Below are 18,192 nucleotides of genomic sequence, written 5' to 3' on the forward strand. Positions count from 1 at the left end.
CCTCACAGCAAGTCTGCACAAAAAGACTTCCACTCTCCTTCTATCAAGGTCCTCAGCATGCTGCACAAGGCCACCTTCATTTGAGGACATTGCTGTCCTGCAGGCTAGTTTTCTCTAGAGAGGGCTCCACAGATGCACCCAGACGTAATATATAATTAAAATCTACCCTAAGGTTACTGAAGAACAGAGTTGACCCAGACACAGTGGCTCATGCTTGTGATCCCAAAGGTGAAGGAGTTCAAGGTCATCCTCAGGTCTTTAGTGAGTTCAAGACCAGCCTGCACTACATGAGCACTACATGCTTTCTCCAACAACAGCAAACATGATTGACAATCAGAAGATCTGAACCAGTAATGCACAAGACAAACGGTATGCTCTTTCATAATCAAAAGAAGTAATTGACAAAAGGGGGAAATGAGACTTGCAATATTAAAAAGTAATGACTGTTATTGAAGAAGTAACAATAAAAAGAATCATAAAAATCATAATTTAAGAGATTTTAGTTCAACAAAATATTTGAATGTAGAAAAGCAATGGTGAATGTGCTTTACTCCACTGATTTGAACATAAAATGTGACTTCTGTGGATAACATATGTAACCTCCTCACCAGAAAAACAGCTTGAACAGCAAGATGGAACAGTATCTTCACAAAGTAACTAAATAGTAACCTTTAAATTACTTTTCAAGTCTGGTGGTGGTGGCTCATACCTATAATCCCAGCACTGGAAGGTAGAGACAGGTGGACCTCTGAGAGTTCAAGGCTAGCCTGATCTACAAAGTGATTTCCAGGACAGCCAGGGCTATTATACAGAGAAACACTGTCTTGAAAAAAACCAAAACAATAAACAAACAAGCAAACAAACAAAATTACTTTTCAGAAAGTAGAGCATGGAGAAATAATTTGAAATAAACAAAAAGAAAAGACTCATATGACTATGTAGGCAGAAAAAAGTCAAATTAACTGTATGAGGAAAGAGATTAGCCTGGCTGTCATAGCTAGGAGATGGAACAAGTATGCTCCATGAAATACCCAATACTGAAGGCTAAGAAACAGTCTGAGCACCGTAATGCATGCTTTTACTCACTAAATCTCTATATTTAAAAGTACATATGTGTGAAAGTAGAAGAGAGAGTGTTTGGATGAGGAAGAAGACTGGTGGTAGGGATGGAGAAATACAACAGATACATGGAGGACACATATAAAGCATATGACATGTAGTCCAGAAATGTCATGATAAACCCATTATTTTGGATGAAGAGTACATAATTTATAAAGCACATTCTGAAGATTTTCTGTCCACACTTAAAAGGGAGCACAGTAAGCAAAGGCTTCATATCATTTTTCTCAAATATTACAAAACAAAAAAATGAATCCCCCTAGTTAAGTCTTTGAAAAAAATGATAAGGGGTCAGAGAGACAGCTCCTCTGGTAAAGGTGCTTGTGTACAAGCCTGGAGACCAGAGTTCAATCCTTTGAACCCATGTAAACGTAGAAGAAAAAAAAAACAGAATCCACAAAGTTGTCTTCTGAAGTTCACATGTGCTCTCTGACATTTGCATGCACACACACACACACACACACACACACACACATATCATATATATGTATACAATAAAAAGTAAAGTATTTTATAATATTCAATTATTAAAATAATAATAATAAGCAATCTAAATAGAAAATGCACTTATCTCTACAGAGAAGTAAAAATTAAAAACTGAAAATGGGACCAACATATTGGCTCACTGCATAAAGGCAATTGTCACCAATAAGTACAACCAGAGTTAGATACCCAGGACCCAGGACCCAGGACCCAGAGCAGGAAAAGTGGGAAACGGGCTCCTGCAAATTATTATAAATTTGTTCTGTGTCTGCCACATGTGTGCCATGGGACATGCACAGAGGGGAAGAATGGAAGAGAGGGAAAGAGAGAGAAAGAGAGAAGAAAGAGAGGGAATGAGGGAGGGAGGGAAGGAGGGAGGGATTGGGGGAGAGAAGACATTGTACAAGAATTCAAAAATGAAGAAACTTTGATATAAACCAGCAAACCCATCAGAAAGATCCTGAAATTCTTATATCAGTAAGCAGTATCTGATTTAACTGTTTATAATAATTAATACAGAGTTAAGAAAGACTAGGTCCTCTTGGGGTCTGAATTTGGTCCCCATACCATGCTGAAATCTAATCTCCCTTCTGGATGTCTTATTGAGGTCTGTGACATAGGAAAATGATTAGTAACAAAGGAAGCCTTAAGACTAGAATCCTTATTGATTTACCAAGAAGATTGAACAGGAGAGGCCAGACAGGCTGGGACACTTTCTGTTCACCACGTGACATACTTTGATTGGGGTATGCCAAGAAAGTCTTTCACTATTTGCCAATGTGCAGCATTGAACCTCCAGAATCATGAGCCAAAACAAACATTTGTTCTTCATAGTTCACCACACCTGTGGCATTCTGTTACAGCCAATAAAAAATGAACACAAGTCCTTCTAACAGTGTGTCATCACAAAAATGGAAATTAAATCATCTAATTGTGAGTTTCAAATCCATGGTCTCAGACTCACTTTTATCTGACCCTAAAGAATCAAGACAATGTTCTGATTTTGTTTTGTGTCCAGTTACTTACACGGGGAAAAAAGTCTGAAAAAAATTAAAATAATAATAGTTTTGGTAGAACTAGTCATGAGTCCTTTGTGTTTTGTTCTATTTTGTTTTGGGTTTTTTTGTCAACCTTTTACATATTTCTAAACATTTTAAATCAACTTATATTTTGTCTTATGAAAAAATAAAGTGTTACTTTACAATTATAAAATAATCTTTTTGTTTCTGAATGGTAGAAAGAGACGATAGCTGGCTCCCTTTGGTACAAGACAATGCTGTCTATGATACTAGAAGATGGTACCATGGGAGCACCTTGGTTCCCACCCAACCACAAATTCTGTCTGATAATGGAATGAACATAACTTATTCTTTGCCCCAGCATCCTCTACCGCTCTCTAGAGAACATGGAGAAGCATCCTAAGCCTGATATCAGAACAGTAGAGCAGAGGCCAGCCAGAAAATTTGCAGAGGCCCAGGATGGGGGACACAGCACCTTTGCCTTGCCGTCCTCTGGGTCATCTGCCTTGGAGGCCAGCAGCATGAGTCTCAGAATGAGTGAGATGCTGAGAGGAAACTGACCTCGCAGCTCAGGCACTTTGGATTTTATGAGCTTTTCTATTTTAAATGGTGGAATATTAAAGAAGTAGACATCACCCAGCAGATCTTGCCCTCGTCTTCCAGCCCGACCAGACATCTGGAAACAGAGCAGAATCATGCTGTGAGAATCACCTGGGGTTTTTCCTAAGAGAATGCAAAGAACTAAGGTTTATACATTGCTTTTGAGTAAGGATGCTGGGCCTGGAGGTTTACTAAAATGAATGCCTTCTATTTAAAATCTAAAAACTTCATCATATCTGAGATAGAGCTTTTTAAACAATGTATCTGTCATTCCCTTGTAGGATTAATTGTACTAAGTATTAGTATAATGCTGTACAGAACTACACATATCTGAAAAATCAGACATCAAATACTATGAATATTTTTGTATTGTATAACATATAATTGTCACTTTCTGGTAATTACTTAATTGACAAAATAAGTATCTATGATATATAATATTATATAATATATCATAAAACATATAATGTGATGTTATATGCTAATGTATTGTTAGCATTAATTATACATGTTATATGTCATTTGATTAACACTGGGCATAGCGACATTTGACTCTGCCAAGAGAAATATTGACCAAACACTTCTGAGAAGGTACACTCTATGAAGACAAACTTGCTGTATGCAAAATAGAATAAAACAAGAAGAATTGAATCAAAGAAAATGCTTTAACGTACAAGGTCAAGACTTTATGATGAAATATAAATGTGTGGGGAGCTAAGGAAACCCTGGGTGCAAGGAATGAAGATCTATAGAAACATTTATCATTTGTGTGAGAACCAATATGTCAAGGACCCAATACCTCACCCCACAGGAACTGAATTATTCCACTAATGGGATTGAAAATCTTTCCTCTGGTCCATGTTTGGATTTAAATACTATGCAGAAACTGTCCACTGTAGCTTTATCCTTCCAGACATTTGGGCCTGAAAGCTTCTCCTCACAGACACTGCTCCTAAGATTAGCCATACTGCCTCCTTGTTCAACTCTATGCAATAAGTCCATTTTTGTGTTCAATTGTATATAACAAACACAATGAGATTCCAAATGATATAGTTTCTCCACCAGAAATCCAACTCTACCTGATCCCAGCTTTTCTATATGTCTGTGTATCTGTCCTTTTTTCACTACTTTGCAACCCCAGTTAAGTCAGTCTCTAGAGTTGGGCAGAACATGGCAATTGTGTATGCACAGATTGTGGGAAAACAACCAAACAATACCAGGAGAGTCTGGAAGTTGGTTTGGAAACTGACGGTGTATCAAGAGCCAAGAAAAGTATGAAAGATGGCTCCAGAAAACCCACGCTTAGTAAATAAGAAAGTAAATGTTTCCCAGTAAACTTTGAAATAGATTCTTTTTGCAAAACACATAATTTAGCTTGTGTGTATGTCACGGGATCTACAGATAAAAGAGGAGATTGGATGTCCTATCCAAGATCATACACATGATTAGCAGTGGTCACATAATCTCATAGCCCTATGCTTACTCAATACCAGACAGGAACCAACAGTGATCTGCCATGTACTGGGGCGTATTACTAAATTAGCAGTTAAAGGAAGTCTTTAACTATCACTATTTCACCACTATACAGTATTGATACTTTAAGTGAATGTATATTTATTTACCTGTCTAAAATTTAAAGCATCCAGATAGACTGAGTTTTGAGCAAAAACCACAGATTTACAAGGCATGTTGACTCCTAAAGCGAGTGTTCCAGTAGCTGTCACCACCTAAAAGGAGTAAAATAGTGATTCCACACACTGACACTTTGATAGAATACAAGCATTTCCATTCAGTTGCTCAAAGTTGTATTAAAATCAGTCGGGGGGTAGTGGTGCATGCCTTTAATCCCAGCACTCAGGAGGCAGAGTCAGGTGATTCTCTGTGAGGTCGAGGTCAGCCTGGTCTACAGAAGCTAGTTCCAGAACAGGCTCCAAAACCACAGAGAAACCCTGTCTCAAAAAACAAACACAAAACAAAACAAAAAAAAACTGTATTGAAATCCCGATTAAATTGTAGTGGACAAACTGGGGGGATAAGACACATAATTCTTTTTTCTTATTTTGCAAACACAGATGGCACATTCTCAAATGGAATCTGTGATAATACTGGTTGCTTTGCAAGGAATATACTTTAAACTTAATTGTGTGGTGAAAATGTCACAGAGGAATGTTGGGGCCATATCTAAAATAATTATCTTCACTCATAACCATTTACCTCTCGGCTCTTTGCATTATTCCCCCAATGTCCCTCAATATCACTGTGATTTCGTTTACTCCTCAAAGACTAAAGTCCAAGTATTGTTCAGTGTTGTAGCTCCAGAGCCAAGTAGCACATCTAGCATGGAAGAAGTGTTGCAGTAAGCATTGTTACTAAAATATTAGGAGAGGAATTTCTCCTTGAAGGCTATAAATCTTTTACAAGCCTACTTCATGGTAATTTTTCATCTACTAAATTTCATTGAGAAATGACTTAGAAACAAAGTATATTTTCTTTTCTGTTATGAATTTGCATGATCACTAATCAAAAACAGAAAAGAATGTAAAGTTTATTCATATAATTAACTTCTTGTTCATTTTTTTCCTGAGGTAGCTAGTATTTGTTGATTTTTCCTGTCTTGTTGTAGAACTGCCTTTTTGTACACTGTAAAGATGTGCCTTTGCCAAGACACCTTCTGATAGGTTTCATAAAGAGCTGGATGGCCAATAACTAGATAGAAGGAGGTTAGGCAGTACTTCAAGGGACATAGAGAACTCTGGGAAAAAGAAACATGGAGTCACTAGCCAGACATGGAGAGGAATCAAGAGGTGCAAGATGGAAGAGAGATAACACTACATGGCAAAATGCAGATTAATAAAAGGGGGTTAACTTGGGTTATAAAAGATATTTAAAACAAAAAAACCTATAGTTCAAGCTGTCATAACTAATAATTAGTCTCCTATGTCAGTTTGTGCTCTTGTTTGTGATAATGCTTAAGGATGTGAAGTAATATTTTCTAATTGTTTCGTAACTGCCACATATGTCTCTGTCATAATACTACTTATTAAATACTTTCTGTTACAATCTCTTTAACAAGCACAAACATTGAGGGAATAGGAGCTTTATATTTAGAAAATGAAGAGAACAAATACCTTCTTAAAATGTATTCTCTGATAAAGATATTGCTATTCCCCTAGTGTCTCTTCTGTATCAGTTGAGTCATTCATCACATTATTAGCAAGAAAGAAATTACTCTCAGATACTCTTTCAGCCACGTCTCTTTCTCTTTTTTTCTTCTTCATTCTATCATTTTTTTTCTTTTAGCTTATGCCACACAAAAATTAAGGCTGATGATTTTTAATAGTTAGCATCATTTTTTACATGTTACTCTAGATTCAGATTCACTTAGTAGTAATCTAAGGGCCCTCTGCATACTTGTCTAGATTATTGCCATGAAACTTCCCAAGATGTACTAAAGAAAACATGATAAAGATGTGGCCTGAAAGCTATTTATGTCAATCTTCCTCCTGTTCCCCATCAGAGAAAGGAGAAATTATATTCAGTACTGATATATCATAAGCTCTGTTGAGAAAAGCTGAAGCCCTGCGGAAGTGGATATCCATGCTTTCATTTCAGCTAACATATTAGAAAAACAGCTTTCTCAAACTAGAATATAAATATTTTCCAAATATTGGAGAAAATAGTTGTGACAAAACCACATCAAAACCCTGCATATAATAGCAAAAGTGTAAGATAGAGCACCGAGATCAACATAGAGATGCTGTGTGTGTTTGTGTGCATGTGTAAAGCTGTGGAGTGAGTGGCACCAGTCACATGGAGCATATGCAAAGATTCCCCAGTCAGTAAACAAAGTCTACAGCCCAAGAGACAAAGCTACATATGAAAAAAAGTAAAGAAGTGGCTTTATTTCCTCATTTCACGAACACTCTGTTTTATCTACCCTCATTTTCAAATTTTACAAAGAAAAATTGACCCACCCTAATGAATCCTTTCCTAAAGAGCATTTCCACTAACTGCTTTTCTTTGGCACTCATAGCGCTGTGATGAAAGCCAATGCCCCTTCTTGCCAAACTCTTGAGTAGAGGACCTTGTCTTTGGAATTTCACTCGACTAAACACCATCTGCAATGACTAAAAGAAACAAGAGATTTAGAATATTAGCTTATCTAATTCTCAATCAGTCAAATGTTTAATAATAATAGTGCATATATTGCATAACAGCTTGGCCAATGTCAATTTGACCTTTTCTTGACACATCAGCATCATCATCAACAACAACAAAAAAATGTTTTATGGCAACAGTAGCTACCATAGGAAAAATCTCCTCAGTTCTTGGCAGTCTCACCTCAGTTCTAGGATAGAAAACTCTGTCAGCATGGGAGACAGCCCCAAGGGAAATACAAGACTGTAGCCCACTCTTACCAGAACAAGATCAAGCAACTATAAAATCTTTTCTAAAGTTCTTTCCTGAAAGTAAAGCAAAACCTTTATACAGTAAGGTAAAAAAAAAATGTCAACTTCCCACTGCAAATGACATACTAATGGCCTCAAGAATACTCATGTAATAAGGAGGAAATCCAGCTGTATCCAGTGTTATAATATATAAAAAGATCAACATTTGGAGAGAAGGAATAAGTTTAAGTCTCTGAGCATAAAAGACTAGTATCTAGCTATTTTGATTGCATAGCTATCTATAAGACAGAATGTCAAGGATCGGTTAAAACAATGGTGTACATACTAGACATGTTATGAAGCAGACAAAAGAAGATTTATGATGCAATGAAAACACTCAAATGTGTGTGTGAGTGAGTGAGTGAGTGAACATGACATTGCTTTTATTAAAATTGGTTGAATTGTGAAGTATGTTATCTATAAATATGAACAGTTTTAAGAACAAAAGGTTTAAAGATGATGGGATAAACAAATTTTAGATATCCCAAATACTCTTTGATGAAATTTTTAGCTGCAATATAGAAAGACTCGAATTTTAAGAAATGTTGTCAGTACCTAAGTATATTATTCTGCAGGGGTCCAAATTCTGACTATAATACACAGATTTTTATAGAAAACATAGTACAAAAACACTTGGGTGATTTGTCAGCAAGACAAAATCAGCCTATAAATTCTAATCCTATCCTACGTGTGGATAGGAAGGTCCTTGAATGTTGTGTGCAGCAAAAGTTCCTGTCGGCTACATCTATAGCTTCGAGAGACCTCCCTTATGGTAGCAATTGCCTGCAGTATTGCCAACATTGACTGCATGGAAGAGGCTTTTCTCCTGGAGCACTGGTCCCTTCTGGGTGCTGACCTCAGTGTCTATTGCTTTCTTATCAGCATACGTGCAGTCCTCGGGAATCTCCAGATTCTTCTCCAGATTCTTCAGGAGTTGATTGTGTTCAGCTTCATACATGATGATTTGATCCAATCTGGAGGGTTTCTGACTTTTTTCATCTCTTTAAAGAATGTAATTTCAAGAAATCAGTATTTATTTCCAATCACAACAAGAAGCCCACAGTATCTTAAGTCATGCTTATCAACCAGAATAAATGCTTCTTGTCTTCACAATATCAGGATTCAGTCCTCTGGCTCTAATGTATTTACTCATCATCCCCTGGAGCCTATGATCCTGCTGTGTGATATTTTGCATGTTTGTGACAAATAAAGCTTGCCTGGAGATCAGAGGGCACACACCTTTAAACCCAGCACTTGGGAGGAGGCAGCAGAAAGATTAGAAGTTCAAGTCCACCTTGGGCTACATGTTATTGAGTCAGTCTAAAAGAGAAACAGAGCCAAGTAAGGTGGCTCACACATTTAATAGCAGCACTAGGGAAGTGAAGACAGGAAGTGATAAGGCTGGGCTGAGAGAGGAATATAAGGCTGAAGGAGACAGGAGCTCAGCTGTTTAGTGTGGGGAGATAGGATGGCCTGTTTAGTCTGAGGATTCACAGAGGTAAGAAGTCTTTCTAGTGACTGCTGCTCTGCTTCTCTGATCTTTCAGATTTCGCCCTAATATTTGACTCTGGGTTTCTATTTAATAAGACTAATTAGCATTGCCCTCTATGACCCCTCAAGATAAAGCCATTAACAATGCGTCTTTTTTTTCTGTAGCGTTCTCCTCCATAATTCCCTTTTGTCCAGATGACCTTGCTTCATCTTGCTACTGTGATGAGCATTTTCTCTCCTTCAACATTTCCCACACTCAGATTTGAGGTATATGCTCTCTTCTCTCTGCTTTGACATCTCAGGTTATCCCCCTACCTCCTTGAAGTAGACTCTGCAAATAGGTACCAAGTCCAGGCTATATTCTAACAAAAGCCACATCTTCTTAATTTTGTTTTCCTCCTGTTCTTCCTCTTGATTTCCTTATGTGTCTACCCCTTCACTAAGTCATGAACACACAGACAGCCCTTCTCAGGGTGTACTACATAAACTTTGCTGAGACCTTTAGGTAATAACTCTGTATTCTCCAGGACCCTTGAATGCACCAGGCTTTTACAATCACTAGGGTCATGTACACTTTATTCAAATTTGTCTCCTAATTATGCAAATAAGTCATTCATGATAAGGCCACTTGCATTCTGCAATGTAGTGGTATATATCACACATCCAGAAATCATGACAAGCTGGCCCAATAAGAACAGTACTTCTGGGACTGCAACTCCATGCAACTCCAAGTAAAATAAACCTTAATGAGGAGGTAAATGTTATTATGCCTAGCACTGTTTTCAAAACATGTGCTAATGCACTTAAGAGGAACACAGATTGTTGTGTAACTCAATATTGAAACTATTAAATAAAACACTGCTAATAAATAAAAACTGGTTAAGAAAACAGAGAAAATGTCCTTCCAGCTCAACAAACATGACCCCTTAAAGTGACCTTTTGATGTGCAGATTTCGTTAGGGGTTCTCACATTATAGAAATGGATGCAGAAAGAGAAGGATCAGAGTTTGTCCTCCAGTGCATACTCATAAGCAGGGTCCCCATCCTCCTTATGTTGAGAGTGCAGATGATATTAAAAACCCTTTCTTTTTGACAGCTTGAGGTGCTGGCCATTAACCCACCTTGACCATGTGACTCCAAAACCCTGAAGTAGATGTATCCTAAGGAGGATCATTTAACAAGTAATCTTATACTTCCTACCTGTGTTCCCTTTGGAGTTCATTGCCTCTATACAAAATACTGCCAAGGAAGCAGCAAAACATGCAGAGGCATTGTACATGAGAGAAGCCAGAGCAAACTCTAGTTTTCTCTAGAGTTTGAAATATTTGGGTCAAAGATGCTCTAAAAGTTTTTTAAACTCCAAAGTGAGTCCTAGCTCTTTACTTTAAAATATCTCTAGACCTCCATAAGGACTAGCTTTCATAACACCTTAAGGAAATACACAAGCTGCCAAGGGGACAATGAAAAGTCTTACCCAACTGTAAAGCCTACATACTGTAACAATAGCGTGGCAATATATCCCCAGTAGTGCAATAGTGGCATTTACGTCTCTGGAGTAATGACCGACTAACTGACCTTACGGCCTCATTCCATAATGGGATATCCATGTCTGGTACTATAAACCTAACCAACTATATGTCATGAGTGAAATAGTGGACCATAGAGTGGAACTTACTGGTACTACATTCCTAAACCAGTATAACCACCAACGGCATCCTAAATACTTATTCTTACATGCACAAATAAGTGTAGCTCTCATCCTCATCAAAGTACCATATGTTTTCAGTATACAGAACCCATCACAGAAATCATCAACTCATCAAAATGCAGTAAACAACTGACCATGGGAAGGCTATCCCCACTTGAAACATCTACAATACAACTCCTACACATCACTATTTGGGTAGAGCTCAGCCTCAGAGTCCTCCTCAATTCAAACCCTGCCGAGTCTCAAAAAGCCCACAAATCAGCACTTCCTTCCCAGAGATGCCTGGGACCATGCCTACAGTCTATTTAAGATGATGCCCTCTAACCCCCAAAGTGGTCCTCCATTGTGGATTTCTCCCTCCCCGCGAGACTACCCAGGAGTGGTTTAGTTCATTAAACCTGAACTTTTAATTCTTAATTCAGCTCAATTTGATTGGCTGCATCTGCAGAGAAGTTTAACATTGGGGTCCAGAATGTTTTCATCTGGTTTATTGTTCTGGAAAGATTTGAATTCTCCTCCTCCACCCACCACTGGCCACATGGATGAATTCCATATCAGTCCACCGCAGAGTGGGAAGCCACTCTCTCTTTATTCTTCCTGCCCTGTTCTCTACCAGGTATTTTAGCTTCTGGACCAGTAAGGTGCCTTTCCCCAGTAATTGCCTTAGAGGTTCAGGTCCTCTTCTGATTTGGGGGCATCTTGCCACATCAGGACCCTGACATGTTACTGGAACAGAGGCATTCTTTGTTCTGTGGGAATCCTTCCATAGAAGATGTCCTGCCAAGGGTGCATCCTGCATCCTTTTTTGACACAAAGTCTACAGTTCTAGATGCAGTGCTTTAGACTTCGAATCGCAGCAAAGGCTTGTGATTGGTTGCTTGCAGATTAAGTCCAATCCCCAATTGCTATGAAACCTATCCAAATCGGGGCTAGACAATTTGAGCACACTTGTCCACATTTGATGAACACTGTGCTCCCACCCCTCCCCTTTCACTACTCTGTTTGTCTATCTTCCTGCGTCTCTCCTTCCTGGTATGTGATCTGTTCTTGCTGAGATTCTCCCTGCAATGGATCCCTTCAGCCTGCTCTCCTACTCTCAGTGGCATAGATATTCTGTCCTTGTGTTTCTATTCTGCCTTACTCCTGTGTGCTTGACTGGTCCTGAAGCCTACTGCAGTCATGTGGACATTTCTCCTGCTCACTCTCCTCTCCCAGAGCCTGAGAGATCCACAGGTTCAGAGATTTAATATTGTCAAACTGATAGCACTGACTACAGTTTTCAGGAGTTCTTAAATTCCTGTGGATTTTACTGTTCCCTGCTTTGAGGACTACATGGAGGCTTTTTCGTCGTGACTGTCCTGTGTCCAGCCACATATAACAAAACTGCTGAAATGACAACTCCTTATTCTCTAAAACAGGCTAACATTATAAAGATGGTGTAGAACCCAGCAGGTATGTTCAACTACCTTCTCCTTCACTCTCAAAAATTCCTTTGCGAAGTGAATTTAGACTAAAAAAAAAATGCCTTTTAACCCCAAACCAAAGAACTTTGCTATGACACCAAGGTAAAAATCTACTCCAGATGATTAACAGGTACCTGCATATTCCTGGGAACAGAGTGTCCAACTAACAACCTAACCCCTAGGGGATCCTCCAGACATGCCAGTCCCTGTACCAGCTTCAAAAACATCACTGGGCAAACATTGCAGATTTAATTCACCTACATGCCCATTCGTAAAAACATGTCCTTATCTCCAAACATGTCGACAGTTTTACAGAATGTATAGAGGTATTTCCCACCAACAGAGAAATAACAGATATGATGGCTCAGGTACTCTTGAAGAACACACCATCCCTCGATTTGATGTGCCATGTCCCCCAGCTTTCGGGACTTTACTGCTGGTACCACCTCTCCAGGCTCAAGTGGATACCAATCCAGGACAAATGGTCTGTCCAGAAACTGGTATTCTCCACCCTCTGTTTTCGAAGATGTCCCCATAAAGGGCTTATCTGATCTTATGCCTTGCTCATTCATCTTTGTCAGTACAACCAGGGCAAATCTCTATCCCATTCTTACTGGCAACCTCCACTTTTCCAATGGCTACCCTGCTTATAGGGCTAGGGTTAATAGTCTAATTTTTTTCTCTTAAAAACTTTCCTTCTCGGTTCCCTCAAGGAACAGATATCTGAGGTCTCCTGGAGGGGAGTTAACTGAATGCTTCTTTACCCATTCCTCCCACTGAGCATAAGCTCACTGATTCCCAAACTGAGTCCCCGAATCCCTATCCCCACATCATTCTATAACTGCAGGAAGTTGCCAGACATGAACCTGGCACCCATATAACCAAAGTTCTGGGATGTTTGGATGGAGTTCTGACTCAGGGGGTCTCCTTACTCCAAACCCTACCCAATCCCAAAGACTCTTAAAACAGTGGCTCCTCCCCTGGAGATGCCTGGAGCCATGCCTACAGGTTATTTAAGCTGCAGTCCCCCAACCTGCCACGTGGTTCTCCCTCATGGCTTTCTGCTCCCCTCCCCAGACCACCTGGGAGTTGTTTTACTCATTAAACCTGACTTTTAAATCTTAATTCAGCTCAGTTTGATTGGCTGCAGCAACAGAGAAGCTTAACATTGGGGTGCACAAACCTTGCACTAAGCCTCAAGGAACATGGAGGAAATGGGGAAATCAAGATCACAAGTGCCAGAGGATTAGGACATCTGCTACCAGATAATGCCTTCTATATATGATAGAGAAGCTGCATCCACAAAATCTTAACTATATAGTCATCCAAACAAGACCTGAACAATGAACAAATTTGTTGATAACAAATACAGATGTGGGAAATCTCATGAGGACCCACCCTTCGATGAAGAGCTATGGACAATTAATTGATTATCAAAAGAGAAAGAATTAGTCTTCTCAAGTTACTAGCCTCTTCATTGCTTACCCAATCCCAAGTGATCAGTTCTAGACATGCATTCTTATAAGTACACTAAATAAAATTAATAAGAAACGTGTGTGTGTGTACTAATTAAAAATGAGATTATGAATTTGTGAGGAAAGAAACAAAGTTTTGTCACAAAAAAAAAATTCCCACAGACAATGTTACCTGAACATCCAGAGTCTCAGATTTTGAAGGATTTGGGATTTGTATTTTTCAATAAGATATGATCAGTATGTATATTTTAAAAATACAGAATAATTTATGTCCTAACTAAACAAAGAATAACATACAAAACGTATAAGTCTAAGTACAGGATTCAGAGAACAGATGAAATTTTATGAGATAGCAGACGATGGGAACAACAAGGGTAAAGGTGCTCAAGAGGCAGAGATTTAGGCCATGGACAGAAAGAGACGGAAGGATAAATGAAGTGAACAGAACCATAAATAGCAAGAAATGCATGGAGAAAGGAAAAACTAAGGCAAAATTGTTAGATGATCAACAGTAGGCATTAGACTCCATCACCTGGCAACAGGAAAAAGAATACAAAACAGGGGGTAATAGAACCAATTTCCAAGTTTATGAGCTAAGGTTAGTTAGGTTAAAGAGGTGTGAACCTGGAGAATCTTAAGTCCATAAAAACCTCTGCATTCATAAGGGGGAAATATAGAATTTTTACCCCACACAGCCACTAAAGGGCCATAGGGAAGACACATTTTAGCTACACACTGAGAGCAATGATCTTCCAAGGGTAAAATTGGCATTGTAATCCAGTCCAAATCTCACTCTATGACCCACATTGTGACAAGGTGCCATGAGTCAAGACAGAGTCACATGGACAATGTGGAATGATCATGTCAAGTTCTACAATACACATAGACTGATACACTTGAACCTGTTTCAAACAATCATAAATTAAACTGATCTATGCAAATAAGGAATATGTAATACTGGTCACTTGTCTTCAGTCACCTCTCTAAAATTTAAAAACAAAAACAATCCAAGTAGTTATTAGAACTTCAGTATAGAGTATTTTCAAATTACTGTTTCCTACTAGGACATTTGCATTGTACAAACCCTTATATGGCCAATTTTCTTAGTAAAATACTTACATTGTCTTTTGTTTCTTCAAAGATTTTTCAACTTTTTGAAGTTTGTTAATCATGATATCAACTTCTTTATCAGCATTGGGAGGCTTTTTCTTTTCCTGTTTTTTCCTCAGGAATTTCCAAGTATCCTTAGCACATTCTTCTACAGAGAATAAATTAAATCTGGAAGCAAATGAATGTGTGTTTAAAATATCATAATGTCATAGAATTCAGTCTCTCTGTCTTTTCTGGTTGTGAAACATTTCACATGGTTATAAGCAAATGGCTGACAAGATGCAGTTATAGAGGGGCTTAAACTGGTTTACAGTTTGAAAGGACACAGCTACTTAAACTAAGATACAGGTAAGCATGGCCACAAAAGTAAGAGGTAAGACACACTCACATTGTGTCCATAACTACGAAGCAGAGTACAAATAGGAAACAAAGTTGGCTCTATGACTTCAAGGCTTGACCCCAGTGGCCCTGCATGGTTGTTTGATTGAGAATGATCCCAAGAGGCTCATGTATTTGAATACAAAGATTGTAGGTGGTAGAACTGCTTGGGACGGATTGGGAGGAGTAGCCTTGTTGGAGGAGGTGTACAACTGGGATCAGGCTTGAGATATCAAAAGCCTATGCCATTCCCAGTTAGCTGTCTCTGTCTGAACTCTATGGTCTGATAATGATACACTCTCTCAGCTACAGCTCCAACACCACGCCTACCTACCTGCTGTCATGTTACCCTGCCATAATGGCCATGGACTATAACTCTTTAGAACTGTGAGTCCTAGTTTCTTTCTTCTTTCTTTTACAGGTTATCTTGGCCATGGTGTCTCTTCACAGAAATAGAAAAGTAATTAAGGTACCCAAGAGGCTTACCAATGTGGATGCATTTAATTTGAAGATTGTTGTTTAATTTGTAGCTCTGATCTGAGAAGTATAAATGGTGATATCCTGACTATGTCCATTAAGGTTAGGTGGCATCTGATAACTTTCCACAACCTTCCTAAACAACACCACCATCTAGCAACAACTGTCCAAACACAGACCGATGGAAAGCACTTCAAATGCAAACCACAAATGTGATATATAACAGCTATGTTTTTAAAGCCTACCTTTATAAATTTTACTCGGAATTCTGGGTGCTTTAGATCCACATACTCCTAGTTAGCAACTGTGAAGTGAAAACTAAGTTTCCCCGCTACTCTATTCCTGTGACACTATAGAAGGAGCTACAGAAACTCTCCACAGGATAGATATGCCCAGGCATGAGGGAAGGAGTGATGTGGAAACAGAGAAAAGGAAAATCGCTTCCACCTTCCACACACCCTCCTAAAAGATGACAAATGATTTTAGTCAACCAAAGTATTGTTTTATTGGCAAAGTGGAAAGAGGCATAGTTTCTCACTGTCACATAATCATTACTTCTTTCTAGAAGGTAGGAAGGACTGGAGGACATGGTTTTTTAATCCTATAGCTCCCCTAGACAAGGCCTTCATAACATGAAAATGTAAATACCTAGGACTATAAAGGTGCACACTTCTTGGCACATTGAGGCATACCCTGTGTACCTGATCTAGAACTTAACCATTTAGATTCTCAGATCTGCTCAATAAGCATTGCTGCTCAGATTCTTTACCCAGAAACAATAAAAGCAAACACACCTCATTTGCATCGCATGAATTTTTTAATTTTTGGAATGTAGAGATGTATGTGAAGAAAGAGATGAGACTGTATGACGAAAGAGCTGTGTTGTAGAAAATCCTACAGCCAGTAGCCTTTAAGTGACTTGGGCGTGGCCTCTTGTACTATTCACGCCTATGAAAAGCAAGGCGCCATTCTCTTTTCCTACTGCAGATTTGGTTGCTGTTTTCCCTTCCAGCAGAGGATTGTGATTTGTGAGTCTACCCCTAAATAAATGACCATCTATTATTCTCAATTCTGAGCTAGTGTGGGATTTCTTTTAAGTGTCCTTCATCACTGTGTAGATGAGATGTACAGCTATTTAGAAGAAGTATATGACTGTGTGAAGAATGTAACTGGAAAGATATGTGACCGTGTAAAGAAGAACTATAAAGGTATGTAGCTGTGTGAAATATATGGAGAAAGAAGGGAAAATGTAATTGTGTGAAAATAGATGTGACTATATAGAGAGATGTATGACTGTGCAGAAGAGAGATTGTATATATGTAAATAGATCCATAACTATATATAAAGAGATATAACTGTGTGGAGAGATTGTCAAGTAAGAGATATTATTCAAGATGAAGTAAAAGAGAAGGTTACCACCAGGAAAGATTGTGCTTGTTCCTTTTTTTCTTAAGTTGCCATCAGAAAGCATGTGTTTTCTCGTTTACCCTCAGATAGAAAATTCTAGCTCAAAGATAGAGAAGATATTTTCTTAAGTCTCGCTGCTCAGAAAGCATTCTTTTCTGCAACTCTGGGTGCGGTTTGAAAGCTGGACTCCCGGGCTGTGGTGCCATAGCCTTATGAACACACAATTCAGAACATTCTACCTTTAGCAGAATAGATATAAGAGAATGGCTTTTTTTATTAAGGATGAGACGTTGAGAACAAGATAACTATGTACAACCTTTTTCTTCTTGGGCATTTCTCCCCTCCATTACCTACCAACAGCACACGCCCATTCACTGTGTCACAGTTTTACATTTCTCTTCTGTTCACTCCAGGCTGAAGTATCCATTTCTCATGTCGTTGGGTCATCAATTCCTTATGTCTTTAAATAAGCCATATTATTTTGACAAATGTACAAACACCCCAAGTAATAATAAATACTAGATCATACAGGTAATGTGTATATAATTTTCTGTAACTTAAAGGAAGGAGCCTAACACAGATTATGTCACAATGCTAAATAACTTACAAAAAGAACAGTGCAGGCAACTTATCCATTTCCCTGAGCTTCTCAACAAGATGCGGAAAGAAGGCCAGCATCGGTCCTGAGTGGTCATGGAAGTCAGGACTCAGCTTCTGCAGCACCATTCTAGCCTGTGACCGTGAACAGAAAGCATTTGTATTAAAATGTGCACAGCAAAGAGAGGAATGGTCACTCGGACTAAACTCTTTTCATTGTTGTTTAATCCTTGTTTTTGTTGTTCTTTAAACTAATCCTAGGACAGTATACCACAAGACTGTGGTCAGCCACAGCAAGGACACACACAAACCACAGACTCAATAACAAACTTCTGATGCACTGTACACCACACCTGCAATTGTTTGTGACAACACAAATCTGTCAGGAGGGGAAGGATGGCTCAGTTAGTGGTGCTG

At 38.7% G+C, this 18,192-nt stretch overlaps 2 protein-coding genes across 6 annotated transcripts in view; both read right to left on the reverse strand.

Annotated features, from left to right (window-relative positions):
- Window positions 1–18,192, reverse strand: part of LOC125413989 (putative ATP-dependent RNA helicase DDX60) — a 337,410-nt gene that overhangs the window by 260,852 nt on the left and 58,366 nt on the right. The window lies entirely within an intron of this gene.
- The window catches only part of LOC148118308 (putative ATP-dependent RNA helicase DDX60), a 93,123-nt gene that overhangs the window by 16,531 nt on the left and 58,400 nt on the right, over window positions 1–18,192 (reverse strand). For all 4 annotated transcript variants that reach the window (XM_087900932.1, XM_087900933.1, XM_087900936.1 and 1 more), the window contains 6 exons: window positions 17,786–17,910; window positions 14,926–15,084; window positions 8,526–8,670; window positions 7,196–7,348; window positions 4,844–4,948; window positions 3,097–3,297 (listed from right to left, as the gene is read on the reverse strand). In XM_087900932.1, the coding sequence (XP_087757058.1) occupies window positions 3,097–3,297; window positions 4,844–4,948; window positions 7,196–7,348; window positions 8,526–8,670; window positions 14,926–15,084; window positions 17,786–17,910 (888 nt within the window). The remainder of the gene's footprint in view (window positions 1–3,096; window positions 3,298–4,843; window positions 4,949–7,195; window positions 7,349–8,525; window positions 8,671–14,925; window positions 15,085–17,785; window positions 17,911–18,192) is intronic.

Source organism: Myodes glareolus, chromosome 23, assembly GCF_982192425.1.
Source record: "Myodes glareolus chromosome 23, mMyoGla1.1, whole genome shotgun sequence".
Classification (NCBI taxonomy): domain Eukaryota; kingdom Metazoa; phylum Chordata; class Mammalia; order Rodentia; family Cricetidae; genus Myodes; species Myodes glareolus.